This window comes from Colobus angolensis, unplaced genomic scaffold (assembly GCF_000951035.1).
Source record: "Colobus angolensis palliatus isolate OR3802 unplaced genomic scaffold, Cang.pa_1.0 Scaffold8, whole genome shotgun sequence".
Taxonomy (NCBI): domain Eukaryota; kingdom Metazoa; phylum Chordata; class Mammalia; order Primates; family Cercopithecidae; genus Colobus; species Colobus angolensis.
The window spans coordinates 1,474,165-1,494,392 of NW_012121820.1; the positions used below are offsets into that span (position 1 = coordinate 1,474,165).

At 40.0% G+C, this 20,228-nt stretch overlaps 1 protein-coding gene across 1 annotated transcript in view; it reads left to right on the plus strand.

Annotated features, from left to right (window-relative positions):
• CFAP53 (cilia and flagella associated protein 53) overlaps positions 1–20,228 on the plus strand; it is a 36,284-nt gene that overhangs the window by 7,076 nt on the left and 8,980 nt on the right. The window contains exons 4-6 of the mRNA XM_011928796.1: positions 8,242–8,545; positions 9,051–9,269; positions 16,590–16,806. Coding sequence (XP_011784186.1) covers positions 8,242–8,545; positions 9,051–9,269; positions 16,590–16,806 — 740 coding nt within the window. The remainder of the gene's footprint in view (positions 1–8,241; positions 8,546–9,050; positions 9,270–16,589; positions 16,807–20,228) is intronic.

Below are 20,228 nucleotides of genomic sequence, written 5' to 3' on the forward strand. Positions count from 1 at the left end.
CCAAACATTTTTAATATATACATAAATTTGCTGGGCATGGTAGCACATGCCTCTAGTCCTAGCTACTTGGGAGGCTGAGACAGCAGGATCACTTGAGCCCAGGAGTTCGAGGTTACAGTGAGCTGCAACTGCAGCACTGGACTCTAGCCTGGGCAACAGACTGAGACCCTGTCACTAAAAAAATAAAATTGCCATTATATTTCTCAGTATATTTTGTTCTTTTTGCCCCTTTATTCTTTTCTTTTTTAAAATTGTTGTGGGTAGATAGTAGGTGTGTATATTTATGGAGCACATGAGATGTTTTGATACAGGCATGCAATGTAAAATAAGCACATCATGGAGAATGGGGTATCCATTCCCTCAAGCATTTATCTTTTGAGTTACAAATAATCCAATTATACTCTTTAAGTTATTTTAAAATGTACAATTAAGTTATTATTGACTATAGTCATCCTGTTGTGCTGTCAAATAGTAGGTCTTATTCATTCATTCTTTTTTTTTTTTGGTACCCATTAACTGTCCCCACCTCCACCCCCAACCCCCAACTATCCTTCCCAGCCTCTGGTAACCATCCTTCTCTATCTCCATGAGTTCAATTGTTTTGATTTTTAAATCCCACAAATTAGTGAGAACATGCAAGGTTTGTCTTTCTGTGCCTGGCTTATTTCACTTAACATAATGACCTGCAGTTCCACCCATGGTGTTATAAATGACTGGATTTCATTCTTTGTTATAGCTGAATACTACTGCATTGTGTATGTGTACCACATTTTCTTTATCCATTCATCTGCTGATGGACACTTAGGTAGCTTCCAAATCTTAGCTGTTGTAAACAGCACTACAACAAACATAGGAGTGCAGCTATCTCTTTAATATACTGATTTCCTTTCTTTTGGACCTATACCCAGCAGTGGGATTGCTGGATCTTATGGTAGCTCTATTTTTAGTTTTTTGAGGAACCTCCAAACTGTTCTCCATAGTGGTTGTATTACATTCCCACAAGCAGTGTACGAGGGTTCCCTTTTCTCCACATACTCACCAGGATTTGTTATTGCCTATCTTTTGGATATAAGCCATTTTAACTGGGGTGAAATGATATCTCACTGTAGTTTTGATCTGCATTTCTCTGATGATTCATGATGTTGGGCACCTTTTCATATGCCTGTTTGCCATTTGTATATCTTCTTTTGAGAAATGTCTGTTGAACTCTTTTGCCCATTTTTTGATTGGATTATTGGATTTTTTCTTATAGAGTTGTTTGAGCTCCTTATATATTCTGGTTATTAATCTCTTTTCAGAGGGATAGTTTGCAAATACTTTCTCCCATTTTGTGGGTTTTCTCTTCACTTTGTTGATTGTATCTTTTGCTGTGCAGAAGCTTTTTAACTTGATATGATCCCATTTGTCCATTTTTGCTTTGGTTGTCTGTGCTTGTAGGGTATTGCTCAAGAAATCTTTGCCCAGACCAATGTCCTAGAGATTTTTCCCCAATGTTTTCTTGTAGTAGTTTCATAGTTTCCAAACTTAAGTCTTGGATCTATTTTGATTTGATTTTTGTATATTGTGAAAGATAGGATCTATTTTCATTCTTTTGCATATGGATATCCAGTTTTCCCAGCATCATATATTGAAGAGACTGTCTTTTCCCCAGTGCATGTTCTTGGCTCCTTTGTCAAAAATGAGTTCACTGTAAGTGTGTAGATTTGTTTCTGGGTTCTCTATTCTTTTTCATTGGTTTAAGTGTCTGTTTTTATGCCAGCACTGTGCTGTTTGAGGTACTATAGCTCTGTAGTATAATTTGAGGTCAGGTAATGTAACTCCTCCAGATTTGTTATTTTTGCTTAGAATAACTTTGGCTATTCTGGATCTTTTGTGGTTCCATACAAATTTAAGGATTGTTTTTTCTTTTCTTATTTTATTTTATTTTATTTCATTTTATTTTGAGACAGGGTCTCACTTGGTGGTCCAGGCTGGAGTGCATGTTGCCCAGGCTGGAATGCAGTTACAGGATCTCATCTCACTGCAACTTCTGCCTCCCAGGTTAGGTTCAAGCAGTTCTCCTGCCTCAGCCTCCCAAGTAGCTGGGACCACAGATATGTAATGCCACACTCAGCTAATTTTTGTATTTTTAATAGAGATGGGATTTCCCCATGTTGCCCAGGCTGGTCTCGAACTCCTAGTCTCAAGTGATCCACCCACCTTGGCCTCCCAAAGTTCAGGGATTACAGGCATGAGCAACTGTTTTTTCTATTTCTGTGAAGAATGTTTTTGGTATTTTAATAGGGATTGCATTTTGTCTGTAGATTGCTTTGGACAGTATAGACATTTTAATAATATTGATTCTTCCAATCCAAGAACATAGAATATTTTTCAATTTTTTGGTGTCCTCTTCTATTTCTTTCATCAGTGTTTTATGGTTTTCATTGTAGAGATCTTTCACTTCTTTGGTTAATTCCTAGGTTAAATACAATTTTGGTTAAATACAATTTTATTTGCGGCTTTTGTAAATGTGATTACTTTTTAAATTTCTTTTTCACTTTGTTCACTGTAAGCATATAGAAATGCTATTGATTTTTGTATGTTGATTTTGTATCCTGCAACTTTACTGAATTTGTTTAGCAGTTCTAAGAGTTTTCTTGTGGAGTCTAGATTTTTCCAAATATAAGATCATGTCATCTGCAAACAAGGATAATTTGACTTCTTACTTTGCAATTTGGATGTCCATTATATCTTTCTCTTGTCTGATTGCTCTAGCTAGGACTTCCAGTACTATGTTGAATAATAGTAGTGATGGTGCATTTTGCCCCTTTTTTTCAGACACATCTCTCAGTGCAGTGATGATCACATGATATGACCCATGGAATGCCCTAAATCATTGATTTCATCTGTCTTTTAATTTTAGAGTAACTGGCAAGGGTTTTTATATTCAGAAGGGATTTTTAAAGTCCAAGTATTACTTGGAAGTGTTTAAAAACTTAGCCATTAGCATTCATTCATTCAGTAAATATGTTTGGGCTCCTACTTTATGCCAGGCTCTGTGACAGTGAGTGTCATTTAGTTGGTTAGGTCATCTAGTATGAGTGGGGCAGGGTGTCTATCATGTTAAGCCAGATTCAAGAATGGATGATCCAAAAATATCTGAGTTTAAATCTGGTGGAATACAGAAGGAATAGAAGAGTTCATTTTTCATAGCACTCAAAATTTGAGTAGACCGGAAATCCAAAGGTCAACAGATGTGAAAAAGCAACAAAATGAAATCTGTGGAGGGATCAAGACATGTGCAGAGAAAGCTTCTTCCATCTGCTCTTTCTGCCATGAAGTCGCTATTAATAATGTGGACAGCCCTAAACCCTCAACCCTCCTACTAGAGGCCAGAAGAAAAAGTAAGCCATTACAGTGAGTAGTGGATACAAGTTGCAGATGCAGCCACTAAAAGTAAATTCAGACTGCTAAAAGGAGAGGGAATTGGAAGTTTCAGGGCTTGGGAAGCTGCTGAAGGAGGGCAGTGAAGAAACCCAGAGTAGTAATGCACAGGGCCAGAAGCAACTTGCCACCCTACTTGGCTTGTAGATGGATTACTGAGTTCTACAGGTAGGGATTTGTCTAGGTCTTAAGCTTGAGGTGACCAAAAGAGGATTAGACTTGGATTTTCAAGCCTGTGTAAAGCATGCACTCATACCCTGTCCTCAGTGGGACTTGGACATCTTTGCTACTGGTTGCTGGGAGGAAAAGATGCTGTGGGTGGAAAATGGTATATTAGCCAAGTGACTTTCAATGGACCATTCATATATTTTCTACTCCCTAGTAAATTTCTCTTAATACAGTAAGAAAACCAAATGCTTCATAAGTGGTTATGCTTTTAAAATGTATGGATTTAGCAACATTTTACAGATTTCACTTGTATAACTGAGTTTTTGCTAGTTAGATGAATTGTTAAAATTTTTAAAGAAACAAATGTATCCTATAGTGATGTAATTTGAAAACAAATTGTTTTTAATGTTTTGAATGCAACACTGCCAACTCCTCAACATAGATTAGCAAACATACTTTTGAGTAAGGATGCGTTGTTAGACCCTATTACTGAAAATATAGTTGAGGCTTTAATACGTATATTAACATAAAGCAGAATGAAAAGTTTCCTCTTCTTTTTCTTGTGCTTTTTTTTTGTATTCCATTGTGTAAATATACCACAATTTATTTGTTTTCCTGGTGACAGTCATTCCAGTTATTTTCAGTCTGGGACTCTTATGAATAAAGCTACGATGAATAGACATGTCCTTTGATGGCATATGCATTCATTTCTCTGATATATTCAGTGGCATTCGTAGAATATTTGATACCTGGAGTAGATCATTTTTAGTGATCCCTATTATACAGCAAAATTGTTTTCAGCAATAATAATGAAATGAAATGGATAATAATGACAAGAAAAAATTACCAGTGGTTTCGTTTTGTTTTTAATTTTTAATTTTAAATAATTATATGTTTATAGAAAGTGCACAGATAGTACAGAGATTCCATTTACCCTTCACCTAGCTTCCCCCAATGGTTATATCTTACGTAATCATAACACAATATTAAAACAAGGAAATTGACAGTCGTGCAAGGTGTGTGTAAAATTCTGTGCCGTTTTATCACCTGTAGATCTGTGTAACCACCACTACAATCGAGATACAGAACTATTCCATCACTGCAAAAATCTCCTTCATGTTACCCTTCTAGAGTCATGCTCACTACACTCACCCCTATCCCCTATCATTCCTAACCCTGGCAACAACTAATCTCTATCCCCATAATTTCATCATTTTAAGAATGTTGTATAAATGGAATCACACAATATGTGATCTTTAGAGATTGGCCTTTTTCACTCAACATAATGCCTTTGAGGTCCATCCAAGTTGTTGGAGGTATTGCTAGTTTGTCCTTTTTATTGCTGAGTAATATTCCATTGCATGAATGTACCTCAGTTCGGTTAAACCATTCACTTACGGAAGGATATTTTGGTTGTTTCTAGTTTTGCTCTATTATAAGTAAATCTGACAGGAATGTTTGTGTACAGGTTTTTGTGTGAGCATATGTTTTCATTTATTGAGGACAATTATCATATACTATTGCTGGATCATATGCAAATTTTGTTTTGTTTTGTTTGAGACAGTTTCACTCTTGTTGCCCGGGCTGGAGTGAAATGGCGTGATCTCAGCTCACTGCAGCCTCTGCCTCCTGGGTTTAAGCGATTCTCCTACCTCAGCCTCCCGAGTAGCTTGGATTACAGGCATGCGCCGCCAAGCCCAGCTAAATTTTTGTATTTTTAGTAGAGGTGTGGTTTCTCCATGTTGGTCAGGCTGGTCTCGAACTCCCAACCTCAGGTGATCCGTCCACCTCAGCCTCCCAAAGTGCTGAGATTACAGGCGTGAGCCACGACTGCCAGCTGTAAATGTATATATATTTTTTAATAAACACTAAACTATTTTCTAGAGTAGCCATACCATTTCATAGTCCTACCAGCAGTATATGAGAGATCCAATTTTTCCACATCCTGGTCCTTTTGGTGGTGGCATTATTGTTTTTTTTGTTTTGTTTTCTTTTGTTTTTGTTTTTAGCTGTTCTAACAGGCATGCTGTGATATCTCATCATGGGCTTAACTGGTATTTACCTAATGGCTGGTGATGTTTAGCAACTTTTCATGTGCTGATTTTCCATCTGTACATTTTCTTTGGTAAAATGTCTCTTTATATCTTTTGCCCATTTTCTTATTAGATTTTTAGAATTTAGATTGTTTTAGCTGTTAAGTTTTTACCTTTTTTTTTTAGCTGTTAAGTTTTGAGAATTCTTCATGTATTCTAGATAGAACTTCTTTGTCCGATATGTGGTTTTTTCCCCTAGACTATAGCTTATCTTTTTTTATCATGTTTTAAATGTTTTTTTCTTTTTTTCCCCAGTCATTCAGCAGTCCTGTCTTATTTATCCTATTAAAAGGATCTTCGGTGGCTCAAGCCTGTAATCCCAGCACTTTGGGAGGCCGAGACGGGCGGATCACGAGGTCAGGAGATCGAGACCATCCTGGCTAACACGGTGAAACCCGTCTCTACTAAAAAATACAAAAATAAATCTAGCCGGGCAAGGTGGCGGGCGCCTGTAGTCCCAGCTACTCGGGAGGCTGAGGCAGGAGAATGGGGGGAACCCGGGAGGCGGAGCTTGCAGTGAGCTGAGATCCGGCCACTGCACTCCAGCCCCGGCGACGGACTGAGACTCCGTCTCAAAACAAAAAAAAGGATCTTTTACGGAGCAAAATTTTTTAATATTAATGAAATCAAATTTATCAATATTTCTTTTATGCATGGTACTTTTTAGTACATTATGAAATTTCTTTTTAAATGCCCTGTAATTATACACAGTTAATGATTAGACCTCAGATTAAGGTAGGCATTTCGGGGGTTTGTTTTGGGGTGTTTTTATTAACGAATAACCTAGGATATTTGGTCAGAATGCCTGTGGATCAGAGGTAGTCTTGCCTCTGTCAGTTGCTGGCAGAGGTGATACAATGAAGCACCAAGGAATCCAAACTCCAGGGCCACACTGCCAGCTCTTCAGTCCCAGTTCTACCACATATGAAATGGACAAACTTGGGTAAGATGCTTAACTGCTGTGTGCTTCCATTTCCTCATCTGTAAACCAAGGGTAATAAAAGTAATATAAAAGAACTTGCAGTAATGTTCATTGCCATATTGATTGTTATGAAGATTACAAGAGTTCATATGTGTTGAAGTGCTTAGAATAGTGTCTGGAAGATAATAAGCACTTAATAACTTTTGCTAATAATATTCCTACTACTGGCTATGTGACTTGGGAAGACACTTAGGCTCCCTGAGTCTCCGTTGCTTTAACTCTAAGATGGGGATGATAGCTGCTACCTGTAAACTATAAAGCAGTCACAAACATAAAGTTTTCCTCTTATCAATGATTGTTATCATTAGAATAAATAGATATTCTATCATTCAATTTATTTTTTTTAGAGACAGGGTCTTACTGACCTAGAGTGCAGGCTAGAATGCATTGGTGTGGTCCTAGCTCACTGCAGCCTCAAACTCCTGAGTTTGAGTGGTCTTCTTGCCTCAGTCTCCCAAGTAGCTAGGACTACAGGTGTGTGCCACCATGCCTAGCTAATTTTTAAAAAATTTTTGTAGAGACAAGGTCTCACTGTGTTGCCCAGGCTAGTGCTGGTCTCCAGGGATCCTCCTGCCTTGGCCTCCCAAAGTGTTGAGATTACAGATATGAGTCACCATGCCTGGCCAGATATCCTGTCTATATATGGTGAGCATCTCAGCCTGGTATGGTGGCTTATGCCTGTAATCCCAGCGCTTTGGAAGGCAGAGGCAGGAGAATCACTTCAGGCTAGGAGTTTGAGACCAGCCCTGGCAACATAGCGAGACCCTGTCTCTACAAAAAATTTTTTAAAATTAGCCAGACATGTTGACATGTGATTATAGTCTCTGCTACTTGGGAGGCTAAGGTGGGAGGATCACTTGAGGCCAGGAGTTCAAGGATACAATGAGCCATGATCATGCCACTGCATTCCAGCCTGGGCGACACAGTGATACCTTGTCTCTTAAAAAAAAAAGTGAGCAGCCAGGCACGGTGGCTCACACCTGTAATCCCAGCACTTTGGGAGGCTGAGGCGGGCAGATCACAGTGTCAGGAAATCCAGACCATCCTGGCTAACAAGGTGAAACCCCGTCTGTACTAAAAATCCAAAAAAATTAGCCAGGCACGGTGGTGGGCACCTGTAGTCCCAGCTACTCAGAAGGCTGAGGCAGGAGAATGGCATGAACCTGAGAGGCAGAGCTTGCAGCGAGCCAAGATGGTGCCACCACACTCCAGCCTGGGCAATAGAGTGAGACTCTGTCTCAAAAAAAAAAAAAGGATGTGAGCATCCCTAAATTAGAGGTTCTCAAAGTCAAGTGAATAGGTGAATCATTGGGGTTAACAGGTTGAGTTTTTGATCCAAGGTCACACAGGAAACGAAATCAGGGCTGCCTTTGCTTGACTCCAGTTTTCATAGTCAGACTGTGCCATCCTGGTGCTTGCCTCCCTGCTGCTCCCTTATGTTTCCTGTGCTCCGATGGCCTGCATCCAGGTCTTTGATTTTTTCTTGCTTCATTGTGTGACTGTACAGATGTGTGCCTCAATAGAGCAGTGCCTCATGAAAGGCTGTGTTTTGTCTTTTTAAAATTTTCCTTTCAGGGAACGCTGTGAGGAGCTCCGTGTTGAATTATTTTGTATCCATCAGAAGAAGGTGTGTGAGGAGCGGAAAGCACAGATTGCATTTAATGAGGAGCTGAGGAGGCAAAAGCTGGTGGAAGAGCAGATGTTCTCCAAGCTCTGGGAGGAAGACCGATTAGCCAAGGAAAAGCGAGAAGCCCAAGAGGCGAGGAGACAGAAAGAGCTGATGGAGAACACACGCCTGGCGCTGAATGCCCAGATCACCAGCATCAAGGCACAAAGGCAGGCAGCACAGCTGCTAAAGGAAGAGGAGGCGTGCCTCGTGGTGGGCCTTTAAAATACTTGTTCGAGGGTCATCAATGCCATGGGCATAGCATAGTTTGCAGGCCTGTTACTGTATAGTTTGTCTGATGGCCTGGGCTAGTTTACAGGCACATTTCCAATTTTAGACTCTCAGTGCTGTTTAATAATGTATCCAAATGTATGCTACAGAGTACGTAGAAGAGTCACATGTGGAAGGCCAGCACACCCACAGGCAGCAAATGGTGGTAGACGATGGGTACTGGGATTAAAAGTGGTTTGTCTTTATACTTTCCTGTTTTCAACTCTACAACTATTTATTACATTATAATCACACATACCCCGGCAAATTTGACAGTTTTATTGCTGATTCAACTATGAAAAGGCAAGTTTTCTTTCTTATAGCCTCTCTAAATCCAGGTGTGTGTGTATTTCCAGAAATCCTTTATTCCTGTCTCCTAAATCAAACGCACTAACTTGTCTTGGTCCAACTGTACTGATGCATTATCTTTATTATGATTCTACCTTAGGAAAGTAACAACGCACAGATTAAACATGAGAATGAACAGGATAAGCTAAAGAAACAGAAGGCAAAGCAGGAAACTAGGACCATTTTGCAAAAAGCCCTACAGGACAGGATAGAACATATTCAGCAGGACTACAGAGAAGAACAGGACTTGAATATGAAGCTCGTGCAAAGGGCCCTTCAGGACTTACAGGAAGAGGCAGATAAAAAGAAACAAAAAAGAGTAAGACTTTTTTTTTTCATGCCTACTACTTGCTGGAAGGGATTTGTGAGTTCTCAGTCTTTTGGAAGATGGCTACAAATATATAACAGTGCTACTCTGAGTGTGGTCCATGAGCCAACAGCATCAGCACCATCTGGGAAAATGTTAGAAATTCACAGGCTCCAGAATCAGGATCTCTCAATCAAAATCATGACAGGGACAGGAAATCTGTGTTTCAGCACACTCCCCCAGGTGATTCTGATGCTAACTAAAGTTTGAGAACTCCTGGAATTTGAGGAAGACATCACTGAGAAAGTGACATTTGAGTTAAACCTTAAAGGAGATGTGAGGTTTGGTCAGGCAAAAAGAGTAGGGAAAGGCATTCAGTATTGTTTTAGCTACCTGTACCTTTGGAATTTGGATTGAACTTTTAAGAGTGTTTTGTTTCTCCCACAGGTGCTTTTTCTTGTTTTTACCTGGTTCTTAGTGTGCATGTGCTTTGTTTTTTAATTAAGCTTCTCTCTCTCTCTTTTTTTTTTTTTCCGAGACAGAGTCTCACTCTGTAACCCAGGCTGGAGTACAGTGGCATAATCATGGTTCACTGTAGCCTCGCCCTCCTGGTCTCAAGCAATCCTCCCACTTCAGCCTCCCGAGTAGCTGGGACTACAGACACCTGCCACCTAGCCTGGCTAATTTATGTATTTTTTGTAGAGACAGCGTTTTGCCAAGTTGCCCAGGCTGGTCTGGAGTGGGCTCAAGTGTACCTCCCACCTCGGCCTCCTAAAGTGCTGGGATTACAGGTGTGAACCACTGTGCCTGAATAAACTTCATTTTGATATGATTGTAGATTCATATGCAGTTTTAAGAAATAATACAGAGAGATTCCTTGTACCCTTTACTCTGGTTCCCTCAATGGTAATATCTTGCAAAACTATAGTACCATCCCAGTCAGGATGTTGACATTGATATAATCAAGATACTGAACATCTCATCAGCACCAGGATTTCTCATATTGACCTTTTATAGTCACACCTACTTCCCTCTTGCCCCACCCCCTTCCTAACCCTGTTCTTCATTTCTATAATTTTATTATTTCGGGAATGTTATATTAGTAGAATCATATAGTATGTAATCTTTTCAGATAGCCTTTTTCACTTAGCATAACCCTCAGGAGATTTGTCCTACTTTTTGGATCTATCAATAGTTGTTTATTTTTATTTTTATTTAAAAAAAATTTTTTTTTTTTTGAGACAGTCTTGCCCTGTCACTCAGGCTGGAGTGCAGTGGTGTGATCTCAGCTCCCTGCAGCCTCAGCTTCCCAGGTTCAATTGATAACTTCAACCTCAACCTCCTGAGTCGTTGGGACTACAGGCGCAAGTCACCATGCCCAGCTAGTTTTCTTTTTTTTTTTTGTAGAGATGGGGTCTCACTATGCTGCCCAGGCTGGTCTTGAACTCCTGGGCTCAAGTGATCCTCCTGCCTTGGCCTCCCAAAGTGTTGGGATTACAGGCATGAGCCACTGCGCCCAGCCTTCTTTTTATTCTTTTTTTTTTTTTTGAGGTAGAATTTCGCTCTTGTCACCCAGGCTGGAGTGCCATAGCGTGATCTCAGCTCACTGCAACCTCCGCCTCATAGGTTCAAGCGCTTTTCCTGTCTCAGCCTCCTGAGTAGCTGGGATTACAGGCGTGTGCCACTGCGTCTGGCTAATTTTTGTGTTTTTTAGTAGAGACAGGGTTTCGCCATGTTGGCCAGCCTGGTCTCAAACTCCTGACCTCAGATGATCCAGCCGCCTCGGCCTCCCAGTTTATTCTTGAGTAGTATTTATGGTGTAGATTTACTGCAGTTTGTTTAGCCATTCACCTGTTGAAGGACATTTGAGTTGTTTCCAGGTTATGGCTATTATGAGTAAAGCTACTATAATCATTTGAGTACAGGTTTTTCTGTCAACACATTCTCAATTTTTTTTTTTTTTTTTTGACAGAGTCTCGCTCTGTCACCCAGGCTGGAGTGCAGTGGCGTGGTCTCAGCTCACTGTAACCTCCACCTCCTGGGTTCAAGTGATTCCCCTGCCACAGCCTCCTGAGTATCTAGGATTACAGGTGTGGCTACCATGCCCGGCTAATTTTTTTTTTGTATTTTTAGTAGAGATGGGATATCACCATGTTGGCCAGGCTGGTCTCAAACTACTGACCTCAAGTGACGCGCCCACCTCAGCCTCCCAAAATGCTTGGATTACAGGCATGAGCCACCACACCCAGCACAAATCATCATTTCTATGAGATAAATGCCTAGAAGAGCAATTGCTATATCATATAGTAATTGCATGTTTAGTTTTTTAAAGAAACTGCTAAACTGTTTTTCAGAGTAGCCGTACCATCTTACATTCCCAGCAGCAATACATGAGCAATCTGGTTTCTCCACATCCTCACCAGCATTTGGTGCTATCACTATTGTTCACTGTAACCATTCTGATAGATGTGTAGTAACATCTCATTGTGGTTTAATTTACATTTTCCTAATGGTTAATGATTTTGAACAACTTTTTATGAGCCTGTTTTCCATCTGTATGTCTTCTTCAATGAAATGTCTCTTCATGTCTTTTGCCCATTTTCTGTTTTGTTTTCTTTTTGTTTAGCCAGTATCTCACTCTGTCACTTAGGCTGGAGTACAGTGGCATGATCATAGCTCACTGCAGCCTCCAGCTCCTGGTTTTTGCCCGTTATCTAATTGACTTGCTTATTTGATTTGTTTTTTCCTGTTGAGTTGTTTGTTCACATTTAAATCATTTTATTTATTTTTTTAATAGCTTCAAGAGATAATTCACGTAACATTCAGTTCCCCAATTTAAACCATACAATTTAGTGGATTTTACTGTTTTCTCAGATAAGTGCCCCTATCATCACATTCTATTTTAGAACATTTTCACTATCCTACTATCCCTTCTTCCTCACCTCCCACCTCCAGTCCTAAGCAGCCACTTATCTACTTTGTGTCTCTATAGATTTTCCCATTCTGGACTTTGACATGAATGGAATCACATGTTATGTGACCTGTTGACTGTCTTCTTTCACTTAGCATAATGTTTTCAAGGTTTATCCAGCATGTATTGCTATTTTATTTGTTTATGTGGCTGAATGATATTCCATTGTATGGATATGCCACATTTTGTTTATGCATTATATCAGTTGATGGACTTTTGGGTTATTTCCACTTTTTGGCTATTATGAATAATGCTACTATGAACATTCATGTACAAATTTTTGTGTGGATGTATGTTTTTATTTTTCTTTGGGACATATAACTAGAAGTAGTATTACTGGGCCATATGGTAACTCTGTTGAAGTTCTGAGGAATTGCCAAAGTATTTTCCATAGTGGCTGGACCATTTTACATTCCCACCAGTAGTGTATGAGGGTTTTGATTTATCCACATGCTCGCCAACACTTGTTATTGTCTGTCTTTTTTATTTTACCCATCCTAATGCATCTGAAGTAGTATCTCATTATGGTTTTTATTTGTATTTCCCTAGTGACTAATGATATTGAGCCTCTTTTCCTGTGCTTATGGTCATTTGTAGATCTTCTTTGGAGAAATCTATTTGAAGGCTATTCTCTATTCTTAGAGAAGTCTATTCAAGTCCTTTGCCCATATTTTAGTTGGGTTATTGATCCTTTTATTATTAAGTTGTAAGAGTTCTTTTCTTTCCCCTCTCTCTTTTTTTTTTTAAGTCTCACTCTCATTGCCCAGGCTGGAGTGCAATGGTGCAATCTTGTCTCACTGCAAACTCCACCTCCCAGGTTCAAGCAATTCTTCTGCCTCAGCCTCCCGAGTCACTGGGATTACAGGCGCCTGCCACCATGCCTGGCTGATTTTTTTGTGTTTTTAGTAGAGACGGGGTTTCACCATGTTGGCCAGGCTGGTCTTGAACTCCTGACCTTAGGTGATCTGCCCACCTCAGCCTCCCAAAGTGCTGGGATTAAAGGCATGAGCCACCATGCCTAGCCAAGAGTTCTTTATATTTTCTAGGTTCAAGTCTCTTACCAGATAAATGATTTGCAGTTATTTCCTTTCATTCTGTAGGTTGTCTTTTTACTTTTGTGATGGTGTCCTTTGAATCACAAAAGTTTTAAATTTTGACAAAGTTCAATTTAGCTAGATTTTCGTTTGTTGCTTATGCCTTGGGGGTCCTATCTAAAAACCGGTTACCTAGTCTAGGATCACAAAGATGTACTCCTTTGTTTTCTTGTTAGAGTTTTATAATTTTAGCTTTTACATTTAGGCTTTTGATCCATTTTAAGTTTTGTATATAGCATGAAATAAGGATCCTAATTCGTTATTCTGCATGTGGATATCAAGTTATTCCAGCATCATTTGTTGAAATAATTGTCTAATTGTTCCCCTATTGAATTGTCTTATCACCCTTGTCAAAAATCAATTACAGTAAAGTGAAGGTTTATTTCTGGACACTCAGTTCTATTCCATCAATCTATATATCTATCCTTAGTCCAGTATAACAAATCTACATGTCTTGATTACTGTTGCTTTGTAGTAAGTTTGAAATCAGAAAATATAAATGCTGGCTGGGCACAGTGGCTCATGCCTGTAATCCCAACATTTTGGGAGGCTGAGGCAGGAGGATCAGCTGAGGTCAGGAGTTTGAGGCCAGCCTGACCAACATGGTGAAACCCTGTCTCTACCAAAAATGCAAAACTTAGCTGGGCATGGTAGTGCGTACCTGTAATCCCAGCTATTTCAGAGGCTGAGGCAGGAGAATCGCTTGAACCAGGAGGTGGAGGTTGCAGTGAGCTGAGATCGCATCATTGCAGTCCAGCCCAGGCAACAAGAGTGAAACTCTACCATTGCATTCCAGCCTGGACAACCAGAGTGAATCTTCATCTCAAAAAAAAAAGAAAAAAAAGAAAGAGAGAGAGAGAGAAAATGTAAATCCTCAAACTTTGTTCTTTTTCAAATTGTTTTGGCTATTCTGGCTCCCTTGCATATCCATGTATCTAGAAGTTACATGGATCAGCTTGTCAATTTCTACAAAGAAACCAGTTGAGATTTTGATAAAAATTGTGTTGAATCTGTAGGTCAATTTGGGAAGTGCTGCCATTTTCACAGTATTGTTTTCTGATTCATGAACTTAGGCTGTCTTTCCATTTATTTAAGTCTTCTTTAATTTCTTTCAGTAATGTTTCCTAGTTTTCAGAGTATACATTTTAACACTTTGTTAAGTTTATTCCTAAGGATAGCATTTCTATTTGGAAATAAAATTTTTAATTTCATTTTAGATTGATGCTGTCAAATAGAAATACAAGGACTTTTGTATATTGGTCTTGTATCCTGCAACATTGCTAAACTCATTTTGTAGTTTTAATAGTTTGTTTGTTTTTTTTTTTAAATAGAATCTTGTTGTGCCACCCAGGCTAGAGTGCAGTGGCATATTCTTGGCTCACTGCAACCTCTGCCTTCTGGGTTCAAGCAATCTTCCTGCCTCAGCCTCCTAAGTAGCTGGGACTACAGGCTTGTGCCACCACACCCAGCTAATTTTTTGTATTTTTAGTAGAGACAGGGTTTCACCATGTTGACCAGGCTGGTCTCCAACTCCTGACCTCAAGTGATCCACCCACCTCGGCCTCCGAAAGTGCTGGGATTACAGGCATGAGCCACTGTGCCTGGCCAAGTTTCAATAGTTTTTTAGTGGATTATTAGTTCACTCTTCTTTTTGGTGCTCAGATTGCCTGATTCTAGATCGTGGGAGTCCCTTTAAGTGGGCTGTCTTGTTCTTTTGATGCTGTCCTCCAATAGACTTTGATAGTTTTCTTGATTCTGACACCTGACACAATAAGATGTCCCAGGTTCATCCTGTTCAGTTTCTGCTCCAGTCTTATAATTGATATTTTCCCAAGGATTGTTGGTTATTTTTAGTGGGAAATGGTATTAGTCTTTTTTCACACTGCTGTAAAGAACTACCTGACATTGGGTAACTTATTAAAAAAAGAAGGTGTAATTGACTCACAGTTCCACATGGCTGGGGAAGACTCAGGAAACTTAAAATCACAGTGGAAAGGAAGCAAGGCACGTCTTATGTGGTGGAAGGAGGGAAGGAATGAAGAAAGCCACACTTTTAAACCATCAGATCTCATGGGAATTCACTCTCACGAGAACAGCATGGGGGAAACTACCCCCATGACCCAGTCACCTCCCACCAGGTCCCTCTCCTCACACATGGGGATTACAATTCAAGATGTGATTTGGGTGGGGACACAGAGCCAAACTGTATCAGGTATTTAATAATATCTAGAACCTTGGTGTTGGATGAACTCATTGCTGTTGGATAATTACTGCGACATGGCAGTAGCCAGCTAAAAATGCTTGCACTAAATAAATAGCAGGTCTCAACTTTAGCTGCACATTACTATCACCTGGGGGAACTTAAAAGGTATCCATTAAATAGGAATTTCTGGGGGTGGGACTCAGCCCTCAGTACATTTTTTTTTTTTTTTTGAGATGGAGTCTTGGCCTGTTGCCCAGGCTGGAGGGCAGTGGTGCGATCTTGCTCACTGCAAGCTCTGCCTCCTGGGTTCATGCCATTCTCCTGCCTCAGCCTCCCAAGTAGCTGGGACTACAGGTGCCCACCACCACACCAGGCTAATTTTTTGTATGTTTAGTAGAGACGGGGTTTCACCACATTAGCCAGGATGGTCTCGATCTCCTGACCTCATGGTCCGCCCACCTTGGCCTCCCAAAGTGCTGGGATTACAGGTGTGAGCCACCACCCCCAGCCAGCCCTCAATACTTTTTAAAGCTCCTCAGGTGGTTCCAAAGTGTAGCTAAGATTTATAATTGCTGTAATAAAGTACAAAATGACTACCAGCCAGAGAGACAGTGCTATAATAGTAGAAATGACTTATTTTGTTGATCCAATTAGGATTTCATATACCTAAATTAAAGTAAATGAAAATAAAGCTGTATCATTGAAAACTATTTGGCAACTACTTTGAAAAACACTTTGGGAAAGTATTTGAATTAACTTATTCAAACAATTATTATCAAACATTTCAAACAAATACAAAGAATTGCACAATGAGTCCCCATGTGTCCATCACCTCACTTAAACAGCTGTCAACTAATGGCCATTCTTGTCTCTTCTATATCCCTACCTATTTCCCCCCTACTCTTGAGTATTTTGGAATAAACTTCAGACATACATCTGTAAATGTTTCAGTACATAGTTCTAAAAGATTGGGATTGGAGCTTTTAAAGATTGTTTTTAAATGTATCCTTACTATCACTATCACACAAAAAAATTTTAACAATATGAATTTTTATGTTACATAGGAAGATATGATAAGAGAACAGAAGATATACCATAAATATTTGGCACAGAGACGTGAAGAAGAAAAAGCTCAGGAGAAAGAATTTGACAGAATATTAGAGGAAGACAAGGAAAAGAAGTTGGCTGAGAAGGACAAGGAGCTGAGACTTGAAAAGGAGGCAAGGAGACAGCTTGTGGATGAGGTCATGTGTACAAGAAAACTTCAAGTTCAAGAAAAGTGTAAGGAACTGAATTACAGTTATGTTATAGCTTGCCCTTAATTCAATTTAGGTAACAACCAAAATACTAACAACCATAATACTTATTATGTAAAACACCATGAGGGATGCAAAAAGGATGAAGGCAGGAGGCCTTTTTTTGCAAATCTTATCTAGTTGGATATATATGAAGAGTTTTATATACCAGCAGATTCTAGTCACAGGGGAGAAGTTCTCAAGGTTAAAGGAACAGTACATCATTTGAATACTGTGTGCCTTGGTGATTAGAATGAAGAGTGAGAAGGTGGGGCACAGACATACAGCTCCCTTTTGTCCTTTGTATCTGTCCCTCTTTTCTTTTGAAAGTTTTCTCCATACTGTTGTGGGAAGTCAGGGACCCCAAATGGAGGGAAGCTGCAGCAGAAGAACATAAATTGTGATGATTTCATGGACTTTTATCAGTTCCCAAAATTAATACTTTTATAATTTCTTATGCCTATCTCTACTGCAATCTCTGAACATAAATTGTGAAGATTTCATGGACATTTATTAGATCCGAAAATTAATACTTTTATAATTTCTTACACCTGTCTTACTTTAATCTCTTAATCCTGTCATCTTCATAAGCTGAGGATGTATGTCACCTCAGGATCCTGTGATGATTGTGTTAACTGTACAAATTGTAAAACGTGTATTTGAACAATACAAAATCCATGCACCCTGAAAAAGAACAGAATAACAGCGATTTTCAGGGAATAAGGAAAGATAACCATAAGGTGTGACTGCCTGCAGGGTTGGGCAGAATAGAGCCATATTTTTCTTCTTGCAGAAAGCGAGTAGGATAAATATCGCTGAATTCTTTTCCCAGCAAGGAATAGCCCTGGGGAAGGAATGCATTCCTGGTGTAGGTCTATAGACGGCAGCTCTGGGAATGTCTGTCTTATGTGGTTGAGATAAGGACTGAAATACACCCTGGTCTCCTGCAGTACCCTCAGGCTTACTAGGATTGGGAAATTCCAGCCAGACCGGATTACTAGGATTGGGAAATTCCAGCCAGACTGACAATTCTAGTCAGACCAGATTACTAGGACTACTAGGACTACTAGGACTACTAGGATTACTAGGACTGACAATTCTAGCCAGACCGGATTACTAGGATTGGGAAATTCCAGCCAGACTGACAATTCTAGTCAGACCGGTTCTCTGCTCTCCAACCCTGTTTCCTGTTAAGATGTTTATCAAGACAATGTGTGCACAGCGGGACACAGACCCTCATCAGTAATTCTAATTTTGCCTTTGCCTTGTGACCTTTATGGCCCTTTGAAGCATGTGATCCTTGTGACCTACTCCCTGTTCATACACCCCCTCCCCTTTCAAAATCCCTAATAAAAACTTGCTGGTTTTGCAGCTCGAGGTCGCCATCACGGTCCTACCAATATGTGATAACACCTCTGTAGGCACAGCTATAAAATTTCTCTCTTTGTTCTCTTTCTCTATTTCTCAGACTGGCTGACACTTAGGGAAAATAGAAAGGACCTACGTTGAAATATTGGGGGCTGGTTCCCCTGATGCCATACCTTTGTTTATGTAGTTGTCTCTGCCTATGATGCTCTTGATCATGAGAAATCTAGTCATCCTTCAGTGCCAGCTCAATTGACTCATGCCTTGAGCAGCCAGCCCTCTGTGTTCCCCCATTTAAAATAAATCCTCTTTCCAGGGCACTGTGGCTTGCTCACATCTCAGATGACCAACTGGCCAGGAGGGTCTTTATTTGGAGACCATTCTCAAAGTTTGGAGAATCTTTCCCCTTTTTAATACTTACTTTCAATCCACATCGGTTACTAGGTGTTTCTTTCATAAAGGGAGTTTAAGCTATTCTTGTAAGGGTAAGCTTTGTTTTAAGGTTTCTGAAAGTTACATCTGTGCTGAATGACCTTTGTCTCTTGGAAATCCCTGGACTAGGTTGCATCATACTGCTAAGTGATACATAGTGCCAGGCCTGTGAGATGCTTAAGTTAACTTTATGGCTACCTATAATCTTATAGCCACATTATGTCTCTATTATTTTACTACACTATGCCACTGTATTCCCTCAGCTTCAAGCAGTGCTTGGTCACAGAAAGGTGTTCGTTGAGAGGGTGAATTTCCACCTCCAGATTTCTGCCATTTCCATGTCCAGCCCAATGGACCAGAGAGGCAATAAACACATGGACACATTTATTATTAGGGTACCACTGGATTTCACACTAGTGGTCTTCGCAAGAGGAAGCTCATCCTGGTCCCATTCATTAATTCTTCACTCCAGGAATTATAATAGCAGTAGAAAATTGAAAAGCAGATGGAACTTTTAGAAACTGAGTAGAAAGTTTATATGCTGAAAAGATTTTAATATTCATCAGTGATGTTAGAAATAGACAATCGGTGCCAGGAAGAAAAGTCAGCACAGAGACAAATGATCTCTCAGCAAGGCCATCTTTACTTTCTGCAGAAAGGGTGCTCAGTTGCAGATGGAACAATAGCGAGAGCACACCTAGGCCAGGGAGGGGAAGGAGTGCTTATTCCTGACTCACATGGCCCCTGCTGCCGTGTCGTTCCGCTATTGGCTAGGGTTAGACCACACAGGCTAAACTAATTCTGATTGGCTAATTTAAAGAGAGTGACGGGCTGAATGGTCTGGCGGGAAAAGTGGTTATGGAATGAGTCAGGGTGGAGAATGAGGGCAGAGCAGATAATCGGAATGAGTCAGGGTGGAGCAGGTAATCAGAATAAGTTAGGGTGGAGCAGGTAATCTGAATGAATCAGGGTGGGGCAGATGATCAGAATGAGTCAGGGTGGAGCAGATGATCAGAATGAGTCAGGGTGGAGCAGGTAATCTGAATGAGTCAGGGTGGAGCAGATAATCTGAATGAATCAGGGTGGGGCAGGTGATCAGAATGAGTCAGGGTGGAGCAGGTAATCTAAATGAATCAGTGTGGGGCAGGTGATCAGAATGAGTCAGGGTGGAGCAGGTGATCAGAATGAGTCAGGGTGGAGCAGGTGATCAAAAAAGTTGCTTTATGAGGAAGTTTAAAAGTAGAAGGCAAAGAATTGAACATACCGACATATTGATTGTTTGAAGAAAAATTTAGAACTCATATCTAACAAGCGATAAATGTTATGTAAAATGTTGGAAAAACATGGAAAATTTATTGCGACCATTTATAAACAAGGAAACAAAATCAACCATAATTCTACCACCCGGGAATAGCTACTATTCACAGCTTTGTATATTTTCTTCTAGTATTTTTACTACACATACAATTTTCCTTCACAAATTAGAATCATGTCTGTCACAGATGGACATTTGGGTTGATTCCAAGTCTTTGCTATTGTGAATAGTGCCGCAATAAACATATGTGTGCATGTGTCTTTGTAGTAGAATAATTTATAATCCTTTGGGTATAT